Source organism: Protopterus annectens, chromosome 3.part0, assembly GCF_019279795.1.
Source record: "Protopterus annectens isolate FY-2018-M chromosome 3.part0, PAN1.0, whole genome shotgun sequence".
Taxonomy (NCBI): Eukaryota; Metazoa; Chordata; order Ceratodontiformes; family Protopteridae; genus Protopterus; species Protopterus annectens.
In genome coordinates this window covers 162,327,495-162,347,652 of record NC_056731.1, presented here as the reverse complement: position 1 = coordinate 162,347,652, position 20,158 = coordinate 162,327,495, and the positions used below count along the sequence as shown (strand labels likewise).

The 20,158-nt window shown below is 38.9% G+C and overlaps 1 protein-coding gene across 1 annotated transcript in view; it reads left to right on the top strand.

The window, feature by feature from the left end:
* Positions 1-20,158, top strand: part of LOC122796791 (dynein axonemal heavy chain 5-like) — a 2,204,633-nt gene that overhangs the window by 915,140 nt on the left and 1,269,335 nt on the right. Inside the window, exon 33 of the mRNA XM_044065521.1 lies at positions 4,741-4,869. Within this exon, the coding sequence (XP_043921456.1) occupies positions 4,741-4,869 (129 nt within the window). The remainder of the gene's footprint in view (positions 1-4,740; positions 4,870-20,158) is intronic.

Genomic DNA, 20,158 nt, shown 5'->3' with positions numbered 1-20,158 from the left:
ATCTATTAAAAATTGTCTAGAGTCTCTCAGGACTATGTGATTATTATTCAATATTGGTCGTAAATGTTTTTCTACATAGACTGACATGTGTTCGGTAATCCACCCTTGTCCAGCTACAACAGGTCTCATAGGGGGATTCCTAACATCTTTATGTATCTTAGGAAATCCTTGTATCATTGGAACCAGGGGGGTGGCGTTTAATAAATAAGTATATAAGTCATGATCCAAAACACCACCTTTGAACATGTCTAAAAGGGTTCCATTGACATAAGCAATTGTCTTTCCGACTGATTGTTCATTGATTAATCTGTAAAATCTATCACTTAACAATGTATCCATGGAATTGAGATAATGTTCTCTATCCATAATGACAATTTGTCCACCTTTATCGGCTGGCCTTATAACAATGGAATTCATGGTCTGTAGCTTATGTAAGCTATTACGTTCCATTGGTGTTAAATTGCCTTTCCTCCTATGTGTGGTTCTAAGAAAATAATCATATAATTCGTCTTCCGTTAATTTCAAATATGCTTCTACAAGTGGATGGTTGGGTGGTGTAAAACTACTCAATTTCTTAAACTTGATTGGTATATGAGATCTATAATTATCAGTAGTAGTTCCCACATTATCTTTGAACAATAGTTTCAGCATCACATTTCTGCAAAATAGTCTCATGTCAACAACTGTATCAGTAAAATTACTATGGCTAGTAGGTATGAAATTAAGTCCCTTATTCAATAAATTCTCATCTTGTGTAGTTAATATATAACTCGAGATATTACATACTAATTCCGGACTATGGTCATTGTATATTGTACTGGTACCATCTAATTCTATTTGCTTTTCCACATCTTCTTTATAGTCTGATGTGGTGCATAATCCTCCGAAGACTTCCGTTTCTGCTTCTGCCTCCCCCTGCTTACTGACCGTCCCCTCTGTATTCCTCTCTCTTTGTGCACTGGTAGAGGAAAAGAGATATCATTCCCTATAGCTAGTGCAGTATCAGGTAAATGATAACTGACTTTAGGTCTTACACTCCTTTCTTCAACTGAACCACCTGTATTATGTGTTTTAGTCCTGACATGTACTACTGGATATAAATTAACCTTGCCCCGTTCTCCATCAGCTAAGCTTTTATCAATGACTACATTACTGGTGTCTTTCCCACAATCGGCATGCATAATAGAAATTACATCATCAGTATCTTTGGAATTCATACAAGCTGTTTCAATGAAGTTATCATTTAAATTATTTAAATTATCTGATGTAATGCCATTATTTTCTGTAGTCTTACACTGTACAGTATTCTCAATGCATTCAGTTGAACATGATACAATGGTACAAGGATTTCCTAAGATACATAAAGATGTTAGGAATCCCCCTATGAGACCTGTTGTAGCTGGACAAGGGTGGATTACCGAACACATGTCAGTCTATGTAGAAAAACATTTACGACCAATATTGAATAATAATCACATAGTCCTGAGAGACTCTAGACAATTTTTAATAGATCTATATGACTGTTTAGAAGGTGTGGATGCATTGGATGATCTCACATTTGTAACATTTGACATTCAGTCTTTATTTACAGTTTTACCCAATAATTTAGGAATTAGTTACATAACTGAATATCTCAATATACATAGTGATTATTCGCAAGTCCAAATAGATCTAATAGCATGTTTCCTGGAATTGATCCTTGAGAATAATTTATTTATATTTGAGAACAAGTTTTATCAACAATTAGATGGTGTGGCCATGGGAACCCCATGTGCAAATAGTTACGCGAATATGTTTCTGGCACAATGGGAGTACGAGACATTATTTAAAATAGATGGGTTTGAACAGCAGGTAGTACTATATAGACGTTTTGTTGATGACGTTTTTGTTTTGTGGAGAGGAGATATAACGGGCCTACTCCAGTTTCATACAGTAATGAACCAACTGACAGATTATTTGAAATTCAGTATGGACTATTCTACAACTAGGATACAGTTTTTGGATTTGTATATTGAAAGGTTGGACTGTGGCTTGATTAATACGGGAGTTTACCGCAAACCATGCTATCATAACACATTGTTGAAACGTGAGAGTATGCACCCACATTATGTTTTCAAAAATATAATAAGAGGGCAAGGAATGAGGGCTTCTAGATTGAATGCTACTGAGAAAGGTTATACCACTGAATTAATAAATTTGAAAGAGAGATTAGTAGAACGAGGGTATGAAATGAAGGAAATTGAAACAAACCTCGGAGACATTGATTTACTTAGATCTGATAGAGCCGCCCCATACTTTGGACCCAAGATTAGTAATATTGAGACCACCCATGAGAGAGTACAAGGAGTTAAGGTGGCACTACCGTACAGCACTGATAGTCAGGCAATAAGGGACATCATAACGAAACACTGGCCAATACTTTGTACGGATGAAACAATTAGCAATATAGTGGGTACTAAACCTCAATTCCTATATAGGAATAAGTTAAATCTTAGGAGAATGCTCTGCTATTCTAGGAGAGAAATAAAAGATATGACTTTTCAACATACTAGACCCTGTGGACGTTGTAACTACTGTAAGTACATTGATACCAATACAGAATTCAGACACCCCGACTTACACACTACCTTTGATACGAAAGTTAGTGCCACTTGTGACAGCTTGAATATTGTTTATTTAGCGGTATGTCAAGTTTGTAATGCATTCTATGTTGGCAAAACGAATCGATTATTTAAGGATAGAATACGTGAACATGTCTATCATATTAGGAAAGCATCCATGCATAATGCATTGGCCAAACATGTAGCACAGAAAGGAACTGAACACAATTTTCTGTTTAGAGTATTAGAAAACATTACGCAAAATATAAGAGGGGGTAATATTAGGAACTATACAGAAGGTCAGGAAAGCAAATGGATAATTAGGTTGAGAGCTGATAGAGGCGTTGGGTTAAATGAGAGAGCCTCTATCAAGCCTATACTTAATAAACGTAGGCATGTGAAATTTTAATTCTTTAATTTAGTATATACTTATGCATTTTTATTTATTGACATATTCATAGTTATATACATTAACACATTTTTTTATATGTATATGAGCTTTAGAGTGTGTTTTAAGTGTACATAATATCAATTGCTATTAACTCTGAGTATCAGTTAAACTATATATATATATATATATATTCATATATATTTTTTGTAGTATTTATATTTATACTTGTGATGTGTCTAGAGATATATATGACATATTCATTTTAAAAAGCATAATGTTTCACATTTTAATTAGAACAGCTTTTTAATTAAAGTAAGAAATGTATATAGCTCATTAATATGCAAGTATATCAGTTCTTTAATAGGCCAAAGATTATTAGTCATGTATATATAAATAGCTTCTATAGACACAGGTCTGTGTGATCTGAAGAAGCTCAAGTGTACTGAGTGAAAGCGCTAATCTACTGACCTACTGCAGTTCTTTTATTAAAGTTTGATACGTTTCGGCATTTTGCCTTGGATTCTTATTATAAGCTCTGCCACACTCCAGTTCTTGACGTTCTGTTTATATATATTTCATTTTGAAGTATCTGGAGAGTTTACACCAGCATTTAGCGAGGTATCTTTATTTTACATTATATTTTAGCTTCCTTCAGTTTTTTATTTCTAGTTGTTTAGAATGGTGGTACTTTGAATTAGTCCCTCCCTCAGCACCACATCAGACAATGTTAATAGATTTTTTCATTCACACACTTTGAGTTGAGTTAGTTGCAAACTATTGCAAGATACATAATTAGGGTCTTTTTTTTCCTTTGTTCAGACTGAAAGAGTGACTAGATCTGTTGCTTTTCTAAAATCATGGAATGTTTTTTAGTTGAAGGTATCCCTAACCACTCAGCATCTTAGCAAAAGGTATTATTCATTTTATTTTATTCATTTTTAGCCATGTAATCTCATTACGAGTTTTTCTCTTTACAAGGTTTCTGCAAGACAACTGGTTGGTTAAGTAATGTGTAAAAGTCACACAGCATGTAAGTACAAACTGATTGAGTCAAGCTTAGGAGTATAAGACAAGCCCTTTAGTATCTCAGAGACTTGAACCGCATGCTATTCTGTCAAACAAGGTGTCACGTTTCCTGTCACACATGCTTGTGGTGCTCATTCATCTATGAATAAATTCAGTGTTGGAGCTTGTTGTCGTATGTAATATAAAAGAAAATGTATACACACACACACACACACACACACACACACACACACACACACACACACACACACACACACACATAATGTATATGCATATATATATATATATATATATATATATCTGTGTGTGTGTGTGTGTGTGTGTGTGTGTGTGTGTGCGCGTGCGTGTGTGGGTGTATATATATAGATATAGATATATATATATATATATATATATATATATATATATATATATATATATATAAAATAATGTGTTACATTCCAAACTGAAATAATGGAACATTTTAAAAAGGCCACAATAAAGTGCAGAAAGGAAACACGGGAAACAATAGTTAATTTTTTTCATTCTTTGTGTGTTATTCTAAATATCAGATTAAAGGGGTGGGATCCATTCAGCAGTGAGAAAAATGGAACATTTGCATGTGGTTGTCATTTAAAATGTTGTTTAATGCAACATATTAACTACTTACCCCTGGAAACAATTTAAATGGTTTTGACATATTAACACATATTTATTTCTGTTTTTTCCCCCTCACATTTATAGGCAATGGTGTCCAGACACTGGCAAAGAATTTCCCAGTTAACTGGCCATAGCTTTGATGTTGAATCTGAGACCTTCTCCTTGAGGAACATAATGGAAGCCCCTTTACTCAAACATAAAGAAGATATTGAGGTATTTACAAGTATTTCTGAGATTATTGTTTATTGCATTTTACCTAAATTATAAAGGTAAGCAATGCTATAGTTGATGCAGACTGGTTCACTTCATCTAAATCGAATTTCTGACAGTGAAAGAGACAGATTTCAAGATTAGTGGCAAAGCATTGCTTTAGATTTTCTTTTACTGGACTCATAACTTTTGTTGGTACTTTACCTCATGGATGGTTGATCAGCAGTCGAATAATCACATTCCTTCTTGTGTTATAAGATATGACCCCAGGGAACTATTTATGATATTTAATCCTTTGCATTTGAGCAGGTGCTTTGTGATCTATCATTGAACAGCCCATATTTATATTTGGTGTTTTGAATCATCCATTCCCTTGTCTTGGCTTATGTCTTCATCTCTTTATTCATTCTTCAACATCTGCTGTTTCATTTTATGTGCCCTCTTTACATCTTGGCTCATGGCACTCTTTGGTTATCCAACTACTTTTGCTAAATCCAGCTTGTGCACAGTCATTTTATTATGAATATCTGCCTCTTACAACTGTTATTTATTTTTTACTATACATTTGTGCTTTACTATTTTATTGCTTTTATTCTATTTCACCATTTCACTGTATTATTTACAGAGTGCTTAGCATTTTAATAAAGATGAAGTTGAAGTAAACATTGACACAACACATCTACTGTTATGTTAGCTTGCAGAAATGGTTTTCTGTCATTCTTAAATATACACTAGAAGAGTTAGCAGGTAAGTTACAGATAAAAAAAAATGCTGAGTCATAGCCATGAGCACTTCTGTAGTGGGAAACTGCTGACAACACTTGCAGTATGGAATCAGTAACTACCTACCCATGTTTAAAAAAATAAGACAGAATGGTGGGGGGAAACACCCCCTGTAAACCTTATTTTCTTCACAGAAGAGAAGGTTGTAGCTTTTTTTACCTACTGCCACCTAACAGGCTGCAGGTCATTGTGAAGTTGAAAGTGAAAATTACTCATAAAGTCAGGAGCATAAATTTACATGGAAGGTCATATCACTAGTTATCTACCATTGCAGGAATACATAAAAGTCGCTGACATTTTTACTGAGATTCTCCAACTTGGCAGTATTTCCCCGTACTGAAACTATGATCTGACAACACCGGCGAGAGCACTGTAATCTCATAAGCTGTGCTCTCACATTGTATTATGGGAAAGAAAACAAGATCAAGTGCTGGGGAAGGAAGCACTGTCATTAATGTGACCTCCAGATGGCAGGATGCCACCCATAGTTATCTCAGGATGACTGACACTGATGGGGTTCATCCGACCATTGCTAACCAAAGATGAAGTAATAACAAAATAACAAAATGTCACCTGGGCACATCAAATAATTTTAGTGCTTTCATTCATTTATTTTACAGAACTTCATCAGAAACAACAAACACAATCATACAATTCCATTTTCTACCAAATGACATAATTAATTAATTTATAAACCAACCAATAACAAACATCAACTAAATGCCAGAGTGAAGCACATAAATATTAATTAATCTCTACTTCTCTATAAAAATCTGTTTCCACAGTTTAAAAAAAAAGATTTAAAAAGGCTTTTATATAAAAAAATAAAAATATATGTGTGTGCCAAGTTGTTTGATCAAATGTTTTTGAACTTTAAGAAACATTTTATAGATTTTTTTTGTTGATACCAGGTGGAATATATTCTCTAAAAAAAAATTGCAATTTAAGTTCTAAATATTCAAGATTTGTATTCAAAGTGTCAGTAAACCTTTCCCCATTAAACTTTGCCAGTACCATAAACTGATTTTTTTTAAATCCACACATACCTGGGAATGCCTAGCTAACGCATTACTATTATCTTTCTTCTTTAATGCCAAAATGTGCTCCCTGATTCTGTCTGCTAACCTACGTGTGGTTTTGCCTATATTAAAAAACCTACATGTAGAGCAAACTGCAACATAAACCAGTCCTTCAGTCTGGCATGTAAACCTATCTTTCACAATATAAAGCTACTTATTGTGTTCAAAGTATAAACTACTCATAGTTAGAATATATCTACATTGTGAGCACTCATTACATGGTAAAGTTCCTACTTTCTTATCTATCTCTGTCTGCACTCTTATATTTGATGAGTTTTTCAAAAATTGTTTCATATTTCTAGTTCTTTTATAAATTAACTTAGGTTTATCCCCTATAACCCTAGCAAGATCTTGTTTTCCTAATAACATTTTCCAATTATCACTAATAATTTGTCTTATTTTAGTTCCTTCAACACTTAAATGAACAGGAAAATAACAAATTAAATCTTTATCTATGATCTTTTTAGCACAAAAACCTGCTTTCTGGATTGAAGGAAATTTATCATGCCTTTGTCCTCTTACATTGTTGGCAATTGAACATCCAGCTGTCATTCTATTATCCAGTCTCTTCCAATGCCCCATATACAAGTTAATTGCCTCTCATACAAATCATTTGCGCGCATACACAAACACACACACAAACACACACACACACATACACACACACACGCACACGCACACGCACACGCACACACACACACATACACACACACACGCACACACGCACACACACACATACACAATTCCCAGGAAAGACTGGTGAAATTCTCCAGTTCTCCCAGCTTTCTTCCTGGCATAGTAGCACTGACCACACCCTGGATTAAGGCCAGGGGCACTCAGTTACCTGTCTGATGTTAATCAAGACAAATGTAAGCATACCAATGAATATCTGTTTCACTGGTAATAGACCAACACAGTATAATTGGAGACATAACATACAATTTGTTAACCAACAACTTAAATAATACTTACTCTCTTCTCTGGTGAACAATAATGCATACATATACTAAATAAATAATGAATGCCAGCCACAAGAGCTTAAAGGTTAATAAATGTTCTAATAAATACTAAGAAAAACAGTGCAATATAAAATAAAATATATGTAAGTTGCCACATAGAAAAATAAAATGAAAACACAATAAAATAGACAGTATGCTTACAGAAATAACTAATCTCCAGATGCCTATGTTTTCTAGCTGCCTCATACTGCAGAAATAGTGTCTCTAATTGTCCTGAGTTAGAAAAGTTAATAACTAACACTTACAGATGGGTCCACCACAAACAAGACAGCAGAGCATCTCCATTAACATGCTATAACTTATATACAATGTTTTTCTCTGGCCCTCACTGTTCATCATGACATCATCTTCCTGTTGCTGGCTAGGAAAAAACAAGTAGTTAGACCCGTTTTGTTAAATGTCATAGCGATGTTCCTCAGGAGGAAATGCTTAATCACCTCAATTTAGTAACAACAGAATTTGCCAATGTGTATATACATATATATATATATATATATATATATATATATATATATATATATATATATATACACACACACACACACACACACACACACACACACACACACACACACACACACACACACACACACACACACACACACACACACACACACACACACACACACACACACACACACACACACACACACACACACACACACACACACACACACACCTTTGCTTCCTTCATTCCCTTGAATTCACCCTTATGTGGTTTTGTGGCTTACTCACATGCAAGTCATTAAGAGCACTGGCAATTATATCTCAAAATACAATTCCTGGCCCTTCATATTCTTTTGTTGCATTCATGTGAGAAGGCAAGAAGTCTGCAAATCTAACAAACTTCAAAAGAAATTCTCTGTTGTTTGTATTCAAAAGGACAAAAGTCACGCATTCCTAAGCCAAGAGAGCATAGACAGTAATGCAAATGAAGAAGTGAGAAGAGAAAAAGTGTATTACATTGTTTACTTGGGATCCTTTAGCCTGGAATCACAATTTCATCCCGCTGAAGAACCTCTAGCAAGTCTTCTGGAGGTATCCCTCAAGAAACAAAGCTTGATACAAGGGTGCATTCTTTTGGTATATTACTCATACTTTTCTATATAGACCATTTGTGTGACTATTACTACGTCTATGTTGCATAGCCATATTACAGGACTGCAAGGCTAAACTATATCTAAAAAGTTTTCCATTCTGCTCACTTGCTCTACGTAGCCATTTTAAAGGGTTGTGGTCTATAACCACGACGAACTTTCTGCTATACGGGTAGAGCTGCAAATTTAGCAAGTCCCAGACTATTCCAGGTTACTTGTTCAGTATGGCTGCATAAAACTTCTCCCTGTACTGAAGTCTGAGACACAAGAACACAATAGGGTGCTATTTCCCCTCTGATGAAATCTGGCTATGTACACCCCCTACATCGCACTTAAAAGCATTCCTCTCAACTGTCCAGATTTTTGCTTAATATTTTTGGTTTGTTCTGCATAAAATGTAGTCTTTCTGACAAATCACTGAGGACTATAAGTCACTAAATAATGACATATGTTTTAGTTTCAGACTTTACATCCTTCAGAAAATGCATGCTAACAGAAAACTTGTCATTCTAGCAACTTTCTATATTTATAATATCAATATTTAAAATCTATCCCTATTTTGGGGCTTTTGTCTCTCACCTCCACATTATTTTAGGCTTTGTCCTGATTTTTTTACCTTAAGAGGTTGAGAGGTATGGTTAGAAGCATCAACCTGTATAAGAAATTCTGGACTATGATCAGGACAGTGGCTAAAACAGGGGGTCCACTAATAGCCCTCTTCAGCTTTTGAAATGCCTTCTTGCAGGCTTTTGTCCAGACAACCTTATCTGGTCTATTGATAAAGTATGTAAGGGGAGTAGTGCTCATACTTTATTGGAGAACAAATTTCATATAGTCCTCTGCTATCCCTAAGAATGTCCATACCTGTTCCTTGCCATAGCTGAGGGACATGCCCAGAAAGCCTTAACCTTAGTTAGTTCTGTTCTTCTCTTTCCACCACCCAATTTATGACCCAGGTAAGATACCTCTACCATACTTGCCTAAGATGTGATAGCTCTGATAAACAGCACTGCCCTTCCCAGTCTATTCAACTCTTCTCTGACATATTATGCAGCCTCTGCTCAGGACTAGGCTGTAAATTGCAATATCATCCAGGTAAGCAAGAGCATAGTCTTCTGCTCCTCCTAAAATGTGAGCTACCAGCTCCTAGAAAGTCAGGGGCAGTCTTCATACAAAAATGCATCTTTTAAACTCACGAAACTGTAATATGTTTACAAATACTGACCTCTCCCTGACTGCAGGCCTGAAGGGTATACACCTGGTCAAGTCTGTAGTAGTCAGATAATTAAACCCACTCAGCTGCTGTAAGGCTTCATCAAGTCTTGAACTTTGGGTAATCATCTGACTTTGTGTGATTGTTCAGTTTCATATAATCTACACAGAAAAGGATACTGCCATCTTTCTTTGGTGCTAGCACTAGTAGTGAATCTCATTGATTGCTGGACTATGAGATTACACCCATTTCCAACATGTAATGACATTAAGTTCCTCCTTCATAGTTTGTCTAACTTTTTCAGACACTCTGTAAGGAGCTTGTTTAATGGGTTGCTCGGGTCCTGTGTCTATGTGATGCTCCACCAGGTGATTATATTCTGATGTACCCGTAAATGTATCCCCAAATTCATGCAATAGTGTTTGACTCTCCTGAGCTTGGCTAAAGCTTAGTTGTGGAGAGAGGGAGACACCTTATTCACAGAGATGTCAGATCAAACATCTCTGAGGAGGTATAGCTCAAGAATCCCTTCTGGTTCCTCCTGCAACTCACTGCAGAAAATAAAAACCAGGACCTCTTTGTCCAGATGGGCCTTAATTATGTTAAATTGGTAGAGTTTGTACTTGTGCCTTCTGCCTGGTAAATTCACTTTACAACTGACATCACTTACCCTTTATACAATGTTGAAAGAGCCCTCCCAGGCTGCTGCAGCTTAATATGTCTCACAGGAGTAAGCATCACCACCTGTTGCCCTACTGAATACTTTCTATCTCTGGCTGTTCTGCCATGTCAGAACTTTTGCTGTTGCTATTTCTGTGCTAGGTATTCCTGGGCCATCTCCATTAGCTCCTTAAATGGAGTCATAAGGTTTAAGACATACTTCACAAAAGACTTTGTGCAAGAGTCATGTTCACCTTCCCATTCATCACAAATAAAATCCAAAGGCCTCCTTACCCTGTTACCATACCATAGTTCAAAGGGTGAAAAATCTATGAATTCCTGAGGCACTTCCTTGTATACAAAGAGAAGATGAGGCCAGTATGTGTCCCATTCCCTCTAGAACTGTTATGAAATGCCCTCAACATGGTGTTCAGTGCAGTGTCAAACTTCTTCACCAGACTATTTCTCTGTGGATTGTAGGAAGTAATCTTTAGGTACTTTATCCCACAGTGCTTCCATAAATATACCAGCAGGTCTGACACAATGTTGGCACCTCTATCCATCTAAATTTCCTAGGAAAACCTACCCTGCTGAAAATGTCTAACAAGGCATTTGCCACCTTCTGTGCTTCTATGGAAGATGGAGCAACTGCTTCTTCTTGGAACCTAGTGGCATAATCCACCTCCACCAATATATATTTCTTATCTGTGGAACTTAGGCTACTCAAAGGTCCCACAAAATACATAAATACAGTCTGAAATGTTTCCACAATAGCAGGCAAAGTCATTAAAAAGTCTTGGCTTTGTATCCAGCCTTGGAAACCTTCTGTCACTGCCAGCAGGTCTTGCAGTACTTTGTTACATTCTTTGCAATCCCAGGCGAATAAGAATTCCACATAAGCCATAGCTTCATAGTTTCATAGTTTAGTACTAGGCTATCTGCCCTGGGGCATTTATAAGCCTAGCCATAGTGATGTGGCTTTTGCCACCCCATGTAATGGTACAAAAGTGTACAGAATAGATTTAGAATACTGTGCCTCTGTCTAGTAGTGACACAGTGAAGACCCCCTTACATAACAGAATTAGTTTACTGTGCCTCTGTCTAGTAGTGACACAGAGATGACCCCTGGGGTAAACCTACGATCTCCCATCCACTCGTCAAGATTTCTCTTAAAGAGAGTCAGTGAGGGGCTCTGCCTAACATGAACTGGGATTCTGTTCCAGAGTATGGGAAGCCTCTGGGTTATTAATCTGTCCCTCCAGCATGTCCTATTCATATTTGTGCTGAGGTTCAAATCTTTAGCTCTAGTGGTTCTGATGGATTTGGATTTTTTGAGGTGGAGCATGTCCATCAATTCCTGATTGGACATGGCCTTGTACGTCAGGCACAGATCACCTCTGAGTAGGCGGTATGCTACTGAATAGAGCTGGAGTTTCTTTAGTCTGGCAGCATATGACATATGTTGGAGACCCTTGATCCTCTTGGTGAGGTACTTTTGGGGTCTCTTTAGCTGTTGCAAGTGCCGGGTGAGGTACATACCAAATGGGGCATTGTACTCAATCATGGGCCTGATAAGGGAGGAGTACAGGGGCACAATGACCTCCTTTGATCTGGATGTGAATCCCTTCATGATAAGGTGGGCAAGGTAGAAAGTCTTTCTAACCACTTTGGCAACGTGGGTGTCAAATGAGAGGTCACTATCGACTTGGGTCCCCAGGTCTCTGATTACTTTTTCTGTACTCAGTGGGTTACCGCCTATGTGATAATTTGTGGGCACTATGTTTTTCCCAAAGGGGATGACTATACATTTTTTGGCATTTAGTTTAAGGCCATGACTCCGGCACCAGTTGTCCATTTCAGTGAGGCCTTTCTGTAGGATGTATGTGTCAGCTGGTGTATCGACTATGGCGCCTAGTTTGTAGTCATCTGTGAACTTTGTCAGCCACAACCCTCCCATGTTTGCTTCCACATCTGAGAAATAAAGGCTGAACAAGAGGGGTCCCAGGACAGAGCCCTGTGGGACACCACTTGTCACTGGCTTTGAGTCTGACATGGCTCCAGCGATTTTGACTTTATGGATTCTATCCTTTAGCCAGTTTGCCACCCATCTTGTGACATATGGATTTACATTTAAGCTGTTGAGCTTGTTTATGATACCAGAGTGGGGTTTTGTATCGAAAGCTTTAGCCAAGTCCAGGTAGGCTGTATGGACTGCTTTGCCCTTGTCAATGGCTCTAGTGAGTATTTCGAAAAAGTCAACTAGGTTTAAAAGGCAGGATCTGCCTTTTACAAAGCCGAACTGGGTGGGATCAAGTGTCTGTAAGTCCCCAATGTCTCTTTTTATTAGTTCCATAATGATTCTTTCCATAGCTTTGCAGACCAGGCTGGTTAAGCTTATGGGGCGGTAGTTATCAGGGTCAGTAGAGGTGCCTCCTTTGTGGAGTGGGACTACTGTTGCTGTACGCCAGTTTTCAGGTACATATCCTGTAGTAAGGCTAAGGTTAAATAGCATTTTTATGTGCGGGTTTAGCTCCTCTTGGAGTTCACGTAGCATGCAACCCGGGATACCATCAGGTCCCATTGATGCTGTGTTTTTAGCTTTGCTGAGGGCGGTTCTCACCTGGACATCTGAGATGAGAGGGAGGTTACATTCAGCTGGGATAAGTATTTCTTCTTTTGGGGGTGAGGGAGGGGAGAAATTTGCACTGAACCTGTCTGCCAGAATGTTGGCAATATCTGTGGGTTCAGTGTATTTTTTGTCATTGTGAACTAACTCTGGACATATCTGAGGGTTTCCGCCCAGGTTTCTAACATAGCTGAAGAAGGCCTTATGGTTATCTTTAGTGTCCATAGCGATTTTTCTCTCAAAGTTGGCCTTGTATGTTTTTATGAGAGAACGTAGCTTTCTACTAGTGCTGATCAGAGATGTCTTCTCTTTATGGGATTTTGCTCTGACGTGCAGTAGCTTCCTTCTTTTGTTATACAATTTGTTTATGGCTGGGGTCCACCAGACAGGATGCCTGCCCTTGGTGGAGAGGGTCTTGGTTTTATTTGGGATCTCATGTTCCATGCATTCTTGGAGATGTCCGTAGAAAGCATTTGTGAAGGATTCTGCATTGTGGGATGTGGTTTCCACTGTCCCAGTGAGCTTAAAGGATACCATCTCAGTTTAAAGAAGTGTAAAGTCGGCTTTTGAGAAGTTTTTCACTGTAGTCTTTTGTGTTGGGGTGGAGGTGGGATATGTATATCCAGGGTGATTAGTTTGTGGTCAGATCTCACTAGTGAAGGGTATACTTCCGGTGTGGAGCACTTTGTCCCCATGTTTGTGATGAACAGGTCTAGTATATTATCTCCCTTTGTGGGAGAGGTGACTAGCTGTTCCATTGCGTTTGAATTTATGAATTCCAAAAACCTTTGGGCTAGGGTGTTTGGGCTAGAATAATGCACCCAGTCTATGTTACGGTAGTTGAAGTCTCCCAATATGATGGTGTTTGGTGAGACATTTATGTTCTCCAATGTCTTCAGGAAGGCTGAGTGGGGTTCCTGAGATTGGGAGGGTGGTCTGTAACATGCTACCAGTTGTATAGCAGTTTTGCCTATGGTTAGTTGCACCTGGATGGTCTCTGATGCCACTAACCTGGAGGTGTGGGTGTCCTTGATGAATATGGACACTCCCCCTCCCTTTTTGGTTTGGCCCGAGTTTTGGGGCCGAAAAGCATGATACGAGGTATAGCCTGGTAGCACTGGGGTGCTCTCAGGAGCTTTGAACCAGGTTTCAGTTACTGCACAGACATCAGTGTCCTCCATACTGAGGAGTGCTTCGAGAGCCTGCATCTTGAGATTTAGATTTCTGGCATTGAGCAGCATTACCCTTAATTGTTTTCCATTTTTGTTTTCTAAGGAGGTGGGTTTGTCTTTTGAGCCTTGCCTAAAAAAGGCACTATGGGGGAGGCAAGAGCCTTAGTCAATATCCGGAAGCCCAGTGGTGACAGATGCAAGCCATCCCTTGCGAAGCAGCGTGGCTTGTCCAGCATGTCATCCCAAGCAGACAGACATTGGATCCCCCTAGAATGACACCAGTATTTGAGCCAATTATTAAAGCTGGTCATCTTGTCTTTGTATTGTGGCATCATTCTTGGTGAGGGCAAGATGCTGCTCAGGGTCAGGGTCATACCAGCCTGGGCTACATAATCAGAGAGCTCCTCTATGTCTCTTTTCATGTAGTCCAGGGAGGTACGTCTCAGGTCATTCACGCCGGCATGGACAATGACGCAGTCATATTTGTACTTGCTTTGGAGTGACCTGAGTGCGTGTGTTATGTGGCGGATCCTAGCTCCCAATAAGCAGCTCACCATTACCCTCTCCTTGTTCAGCCTGGTAAGCGGAACGTCAGTGTGTCTGACTATAGAGTCACCTATTACTAGTGCATCAGGCATGGTGTTTGGCCTTAAGGGCTGTGATTGTTTGACACACTGATTTATTGACGTATGTGATGCATGTGTTATGTTTTGAGGTGGTGGATTTTTGGGTGTCTGCTTTGGGAGCCTCTGCTGTTTGGGTAAGTTTTTTGTTAGAGCCTCCGAGTATGTCTTTGTGTTTTTATGTGTTTGGTTTGCAGTTGTGGTAGGTCTATGTGGGACTGGGTTTGGTGTGTGTGTGGTTACCTTCTCCTCCTGTCTGGTCTTGCCAGTCCTGAGTTGAGAGAGTTCAGCCTCCAGTTTGGCTATATAGTTGCATCTCTCACATGTATTTGTGTTTGTTGGGAGGAGGAGAGGGTTGTCTGTGTACATGAGACAATTGTAGCATTGTCTCAAGATTCCCAGATTAACCAGCTGAACCGGAGAGGATGCCAGCAATCTACCACTCGACATGCTAGAATATTATAAGGGAGTGCTGTGCCTTTAAGGGAAGTGGGTACTCACAGGGATGGTAGGTGGATGTAGTGCTTACTTTAGTTAGCGAGTGCTTACTTAAAAGAGAGGTTTTGAGAACAAATGCTAGGCTTATAATAAAGCGATTAGACTAGATTATTATAAGAGTAGAGCTTTCTTAATGGAAAATTTGAAGAGCAGACTTGGCGGAGCCAGAAAAAGTTTAACCGGCGCTGCGCTATGCGAACAACCGCACAAAGGCGTGCAAACGCAGATTTTACACAGGGAACTTCAAAAGAGCTAGAAATGGTACAAAACAACCAATTACTACAAGCTCTTGTGCTGAGGTCACTCCTTCAGGGACAGATAGGCTGCTCAAGGCTCCCCACTCCCACTGGTGAGCAAAGAAACTTCCTTCTATCCAAGTAAGGCAATGGACACCACAGGAACTACACCACAGCCCAGAATACAGCAAAGCCTGTATACTGGTCTAAACTAGTCGAGGAGAGGCGGGAAAACAAGGATATTTTTTTTGTTTTTTTTGTTTTTGAGATAGAAAGCACACAGAAATGCAGGAAACAGTAATAAATCAGTTACAAAGGCTAGCACACTTTAGTGGGCAGCCTCAACAGTTAAATTAACAAACAAACAAACAACTTTCGACCAATTTTCGACTAAATGAAACTTTAAGTGCAGATATTATATAATGCAACAAACAGTTAAAAAAACAGTTTAAGCTTGTTCAAGGTAAGCAAGAGAAGGTATTTCAGGTAAAAAACAGCAAAAAATACTTAAATCAGGAAAGTATTTGCTTTTCTCAGTTCTCTGCTGCTAGGACCACGAGGAGCTGTTGCTGAGTAGTATAGCCCTAAAGCTTCACTTGTACAAAGATTTTATCATCCCTGATGGGACTCGAACCCACAATCCCTGGCTTAGGAGGCCAATGCCTTATCCATTAGGCCACTGGGGCCATCTCTTAGTAAGCTTTATACTTATGTGGCTTGCAAAATTAATATCATGTGTTATGGCCAGAAGTGCTGGGTAGTAGGGCCTGGGTAATACCAAATGCTGTATTACTTCTTCTTGTAGCCCTCTTCAGGGATCCAGTCTTCATAAAACAATTTTTTATCTTAGTATATAGACTTCCTTTGCTCTTGAGTATCTAGAGACTCCTGTAAAGTAAGGTCTGAGAGATGGGCCTGCTTCACCATCTTCTTGGTGACCATCCTAAGCTCTCCTTCCAAAAGAAGTCTTATACCACCTGCCAATGGTACCCGAGGTTCTGGCTGACTACTACCACTTACCCCTTTCCTACAAGTATTGACTTATAAGGGCAGCCCAGTACCTTTCAGCTGCTGTGGTTCAGATCTCAGGTCACTGTTACTGACCAGCTACCCCTCTGAAGTAGCTGGAATACCAACCACTGATGGTGGTGTGGGCTTCAACAGGGTATCCCCCCTACTGCCTTCCCCACAAGATTGCCTCCATGCCTTGCTGCATGTAACAACATGCAGACAAGGAACTAAATTGTATTGTACGTCAAAATCATTCTGTACTTCACCATCAACAGGAATGCCCTCAAACATAGCCACCTGTTTGCTGCCTTGCTCTCTTCTCAGTCCAGATAGACTCTGGCTAAAGGTATGTGAAAAGGTATGCCAGCTAAAGCCCTAACTGGTGTAGACTATCCAAGAAAGTAGTGCTCCTGTTTGACCATTGTAGGTTTGTCTGTAGTAATGCCAGAGGCTGTCCCTTTTAGCAGTGGCCTCTTTCCCCTCTATCGAGATAGGATACAGACTTTTCTGATAGTTATATGGAGCTGTTGTCTCTAAACAATCTTCCATTGTTATTCTAGTCCTAGTCATGTTTGATTCTTCATGATATCTTAGTTTACCCCCTCCCACCTTAATGTGACCATACACACCCAATTTGGTTACATCTAAAAGATCTAACCCAAAACCTAATCCTGTGCCCAAAATCATGGTTGCCCTTGTCCTGTGTAACCTGGTGGGATGGCTTAGGCACCTTCCCATAAGTTGCCCAATACCTATATGCAGTGCTGCAGTGGCAAATTTGTAGCTAGGTAAAGTTCTCCTTTCATTTTCATCTCCTCATCACTGTTCAGTGTCACACTTCCAGCTTGCCAACCAAATACTCATGTCCTCAGGTATAGCACTAAGGGGTTACTCCTTAACCAAAGATCTACAAATATTTTAGGGGTGTATATCAAAACCTTGAACACTGAAAAGTTTGAATACCAAAACCTCGAACTTGAAAGTTCGAAGACTGAAAATATTGAAGCCACGGAACATCAAATTCTTTCCCAGGGAAAGAATTTGGTGGGCTGTTTCTGTGGATTTGCTATTTCCTCCACTGTGGTGTGATCTCGGAGTTGGTATATTTAAGTAGGGGGTGTGTGGGGGGCACAGCCCCCCCCACATTGGGGTGTGTGGGGGGGCAAAGCCCCCACATTAGAAATAGTTTGTAGTGTTCATGTGTTTCGCTTTTTGTACTGGAACAGCAATTTTTTTCCCAGGGGAAAAAATCGCTGTTCTCAGTCTTCGGAGTTTTCAGCTTTCGTAACTTTGGGTTCTATGTTATGACATTAGAAGTTTTGACACTTTGATGTTGTGATATAGACCCATATTTCAGATATGACCATAAATTGACCCACTCCTCTTTGAAAAGAAGTGCTGATTTTTGCAATGTATTCAGTCACATTTGTATCTGACCTTCTCCTGAAATCTCTAAACTTCTTTTTCTACATCTGTGGTGTCAATTTATAATAAGTAAGTAAACATTATTTAACTTTGCTATCACTTAAGCAATCAACATCACTTAGTTTAGACCCTGTATGCATTGATTTACCCATGAGCAATGAAGTTAAAAACCATCCCCACTGCCCTCAGTCAACCTGGTGCTGATTACATAACCTTTCAAAGTCCCTTATAAAGTTGTACAAATCATTCTTCTGTTTGTATTGAAGACATTTTGTTGTACTATCCTGGACTTCTTGGGTGTTATCTCCACTTTACGCACATGTCTCTGGCATAAGATAATCATTACCTTTACATACCGGCGTTGCTTTTCTCTCTCCTCTGTTTCTAGTTTCTGCATTTGCTCAGAAGTCTCAAATTCCATGTGCTTCATTTCAAGTGCCAGTCTGTGAAGTTACAGCTTGACTTTAAAGGAAGGAACTGATTATCCTTTGCCTGCCTCGTGTGCACTGTCTCCATGCTGCACTCTGCACACAGATGCCATTGTTTCCTGACAAGACATATTAGCATGCTTGATTCTTTTTGCTTTTACATTTCTTGGTCACCTGTGCCACTGAGATTTTAGTAGAGTTTTCAGAAGCTCATTTTCTGTCTCTTCCTAAAATAAGTTGACTAAAAAGTGAAATAACTGTTGTCACAACCAAACCTCTCTATATTTTGTCTTGTGGTGGTGAGGGTTAACACATGCACGTTTAGTAACAAAGCTGTTTTTAGTCTGAATAACTTCAGTTCCATTATCCTCACCGCTCGTCATGACTGTAATGGGAGATGGTACCACTGCCACAATTGCTATAGAGCAATGTTACCACTACCTCTAATGTGACCTCTAACTGGTAGGATGCTTCCTACGTTTATATCAAGATGGTTGGTAATAATCGGGTTTGAATGCTGACACAGACATGTAAGGGTGAAGTAAGAGCAGGAAAGTGTATACATGTTTATTTCAGTAAATAATCCAGAAAAAAACAACCAGGTCTCAAATGCACATTGTTGTCCCAAGCATATGCTTCCACTATCCATATCCAAACTAGACTGCTAACAAGCCACTTACTGATATGATGTTTTGGTTGAATACCACAGACCCCTTCACCCCAATGCTCTGTGAAAGAATGTCTTTAAAAGCTCCTTTATCCATGCTAATTGCCTTTGTCATAAATTATTATTCACACACACACACACACACACACACACACACACACACACACACACACACACACACACACACACACACACACACACACGCACTGGAAGTCTGGCAAAATTCTTCAAATCTTCACAACTTTTTCCTGGCATGCAAGTATTGCCACCATCCTGGATTTGGGCCAGAAGCTAAATATAAACACACAAATTAATGTCTGTTTCATCAGGAATAGGCTTCAGCAGCCTAATGGAAGGCATGTGACACACAGTTTGTTAACCAATGGTGTAAATAATGCTAAATCTCTTTTCAGGTAAACAGTGTATAAATATGCTTAATAAATAATCAATGCCAGTTGCTAGAGCCTCAAGGTTATTAAACAAACGTTACTTAAAATAAAGAAAGCAGTGCAACTACAGAATAAAATACATATAGGTTTTCTCACACAGAGACATAAAAATAAAAAAGCAACAAAATAGACTATGAATACAAGTGAAACTAAGCTCCAGATATCTAAGTTCCTTGACTACATTTTACTGCTATAATAATGTCCTAAATCGTCATAAAGGGAGATAAATTTATCTAGTACGTACGGATGGGTCCACCACAAAAAAGACAGCATAGCATCTTCACTTGCATAACACAACATATAACAA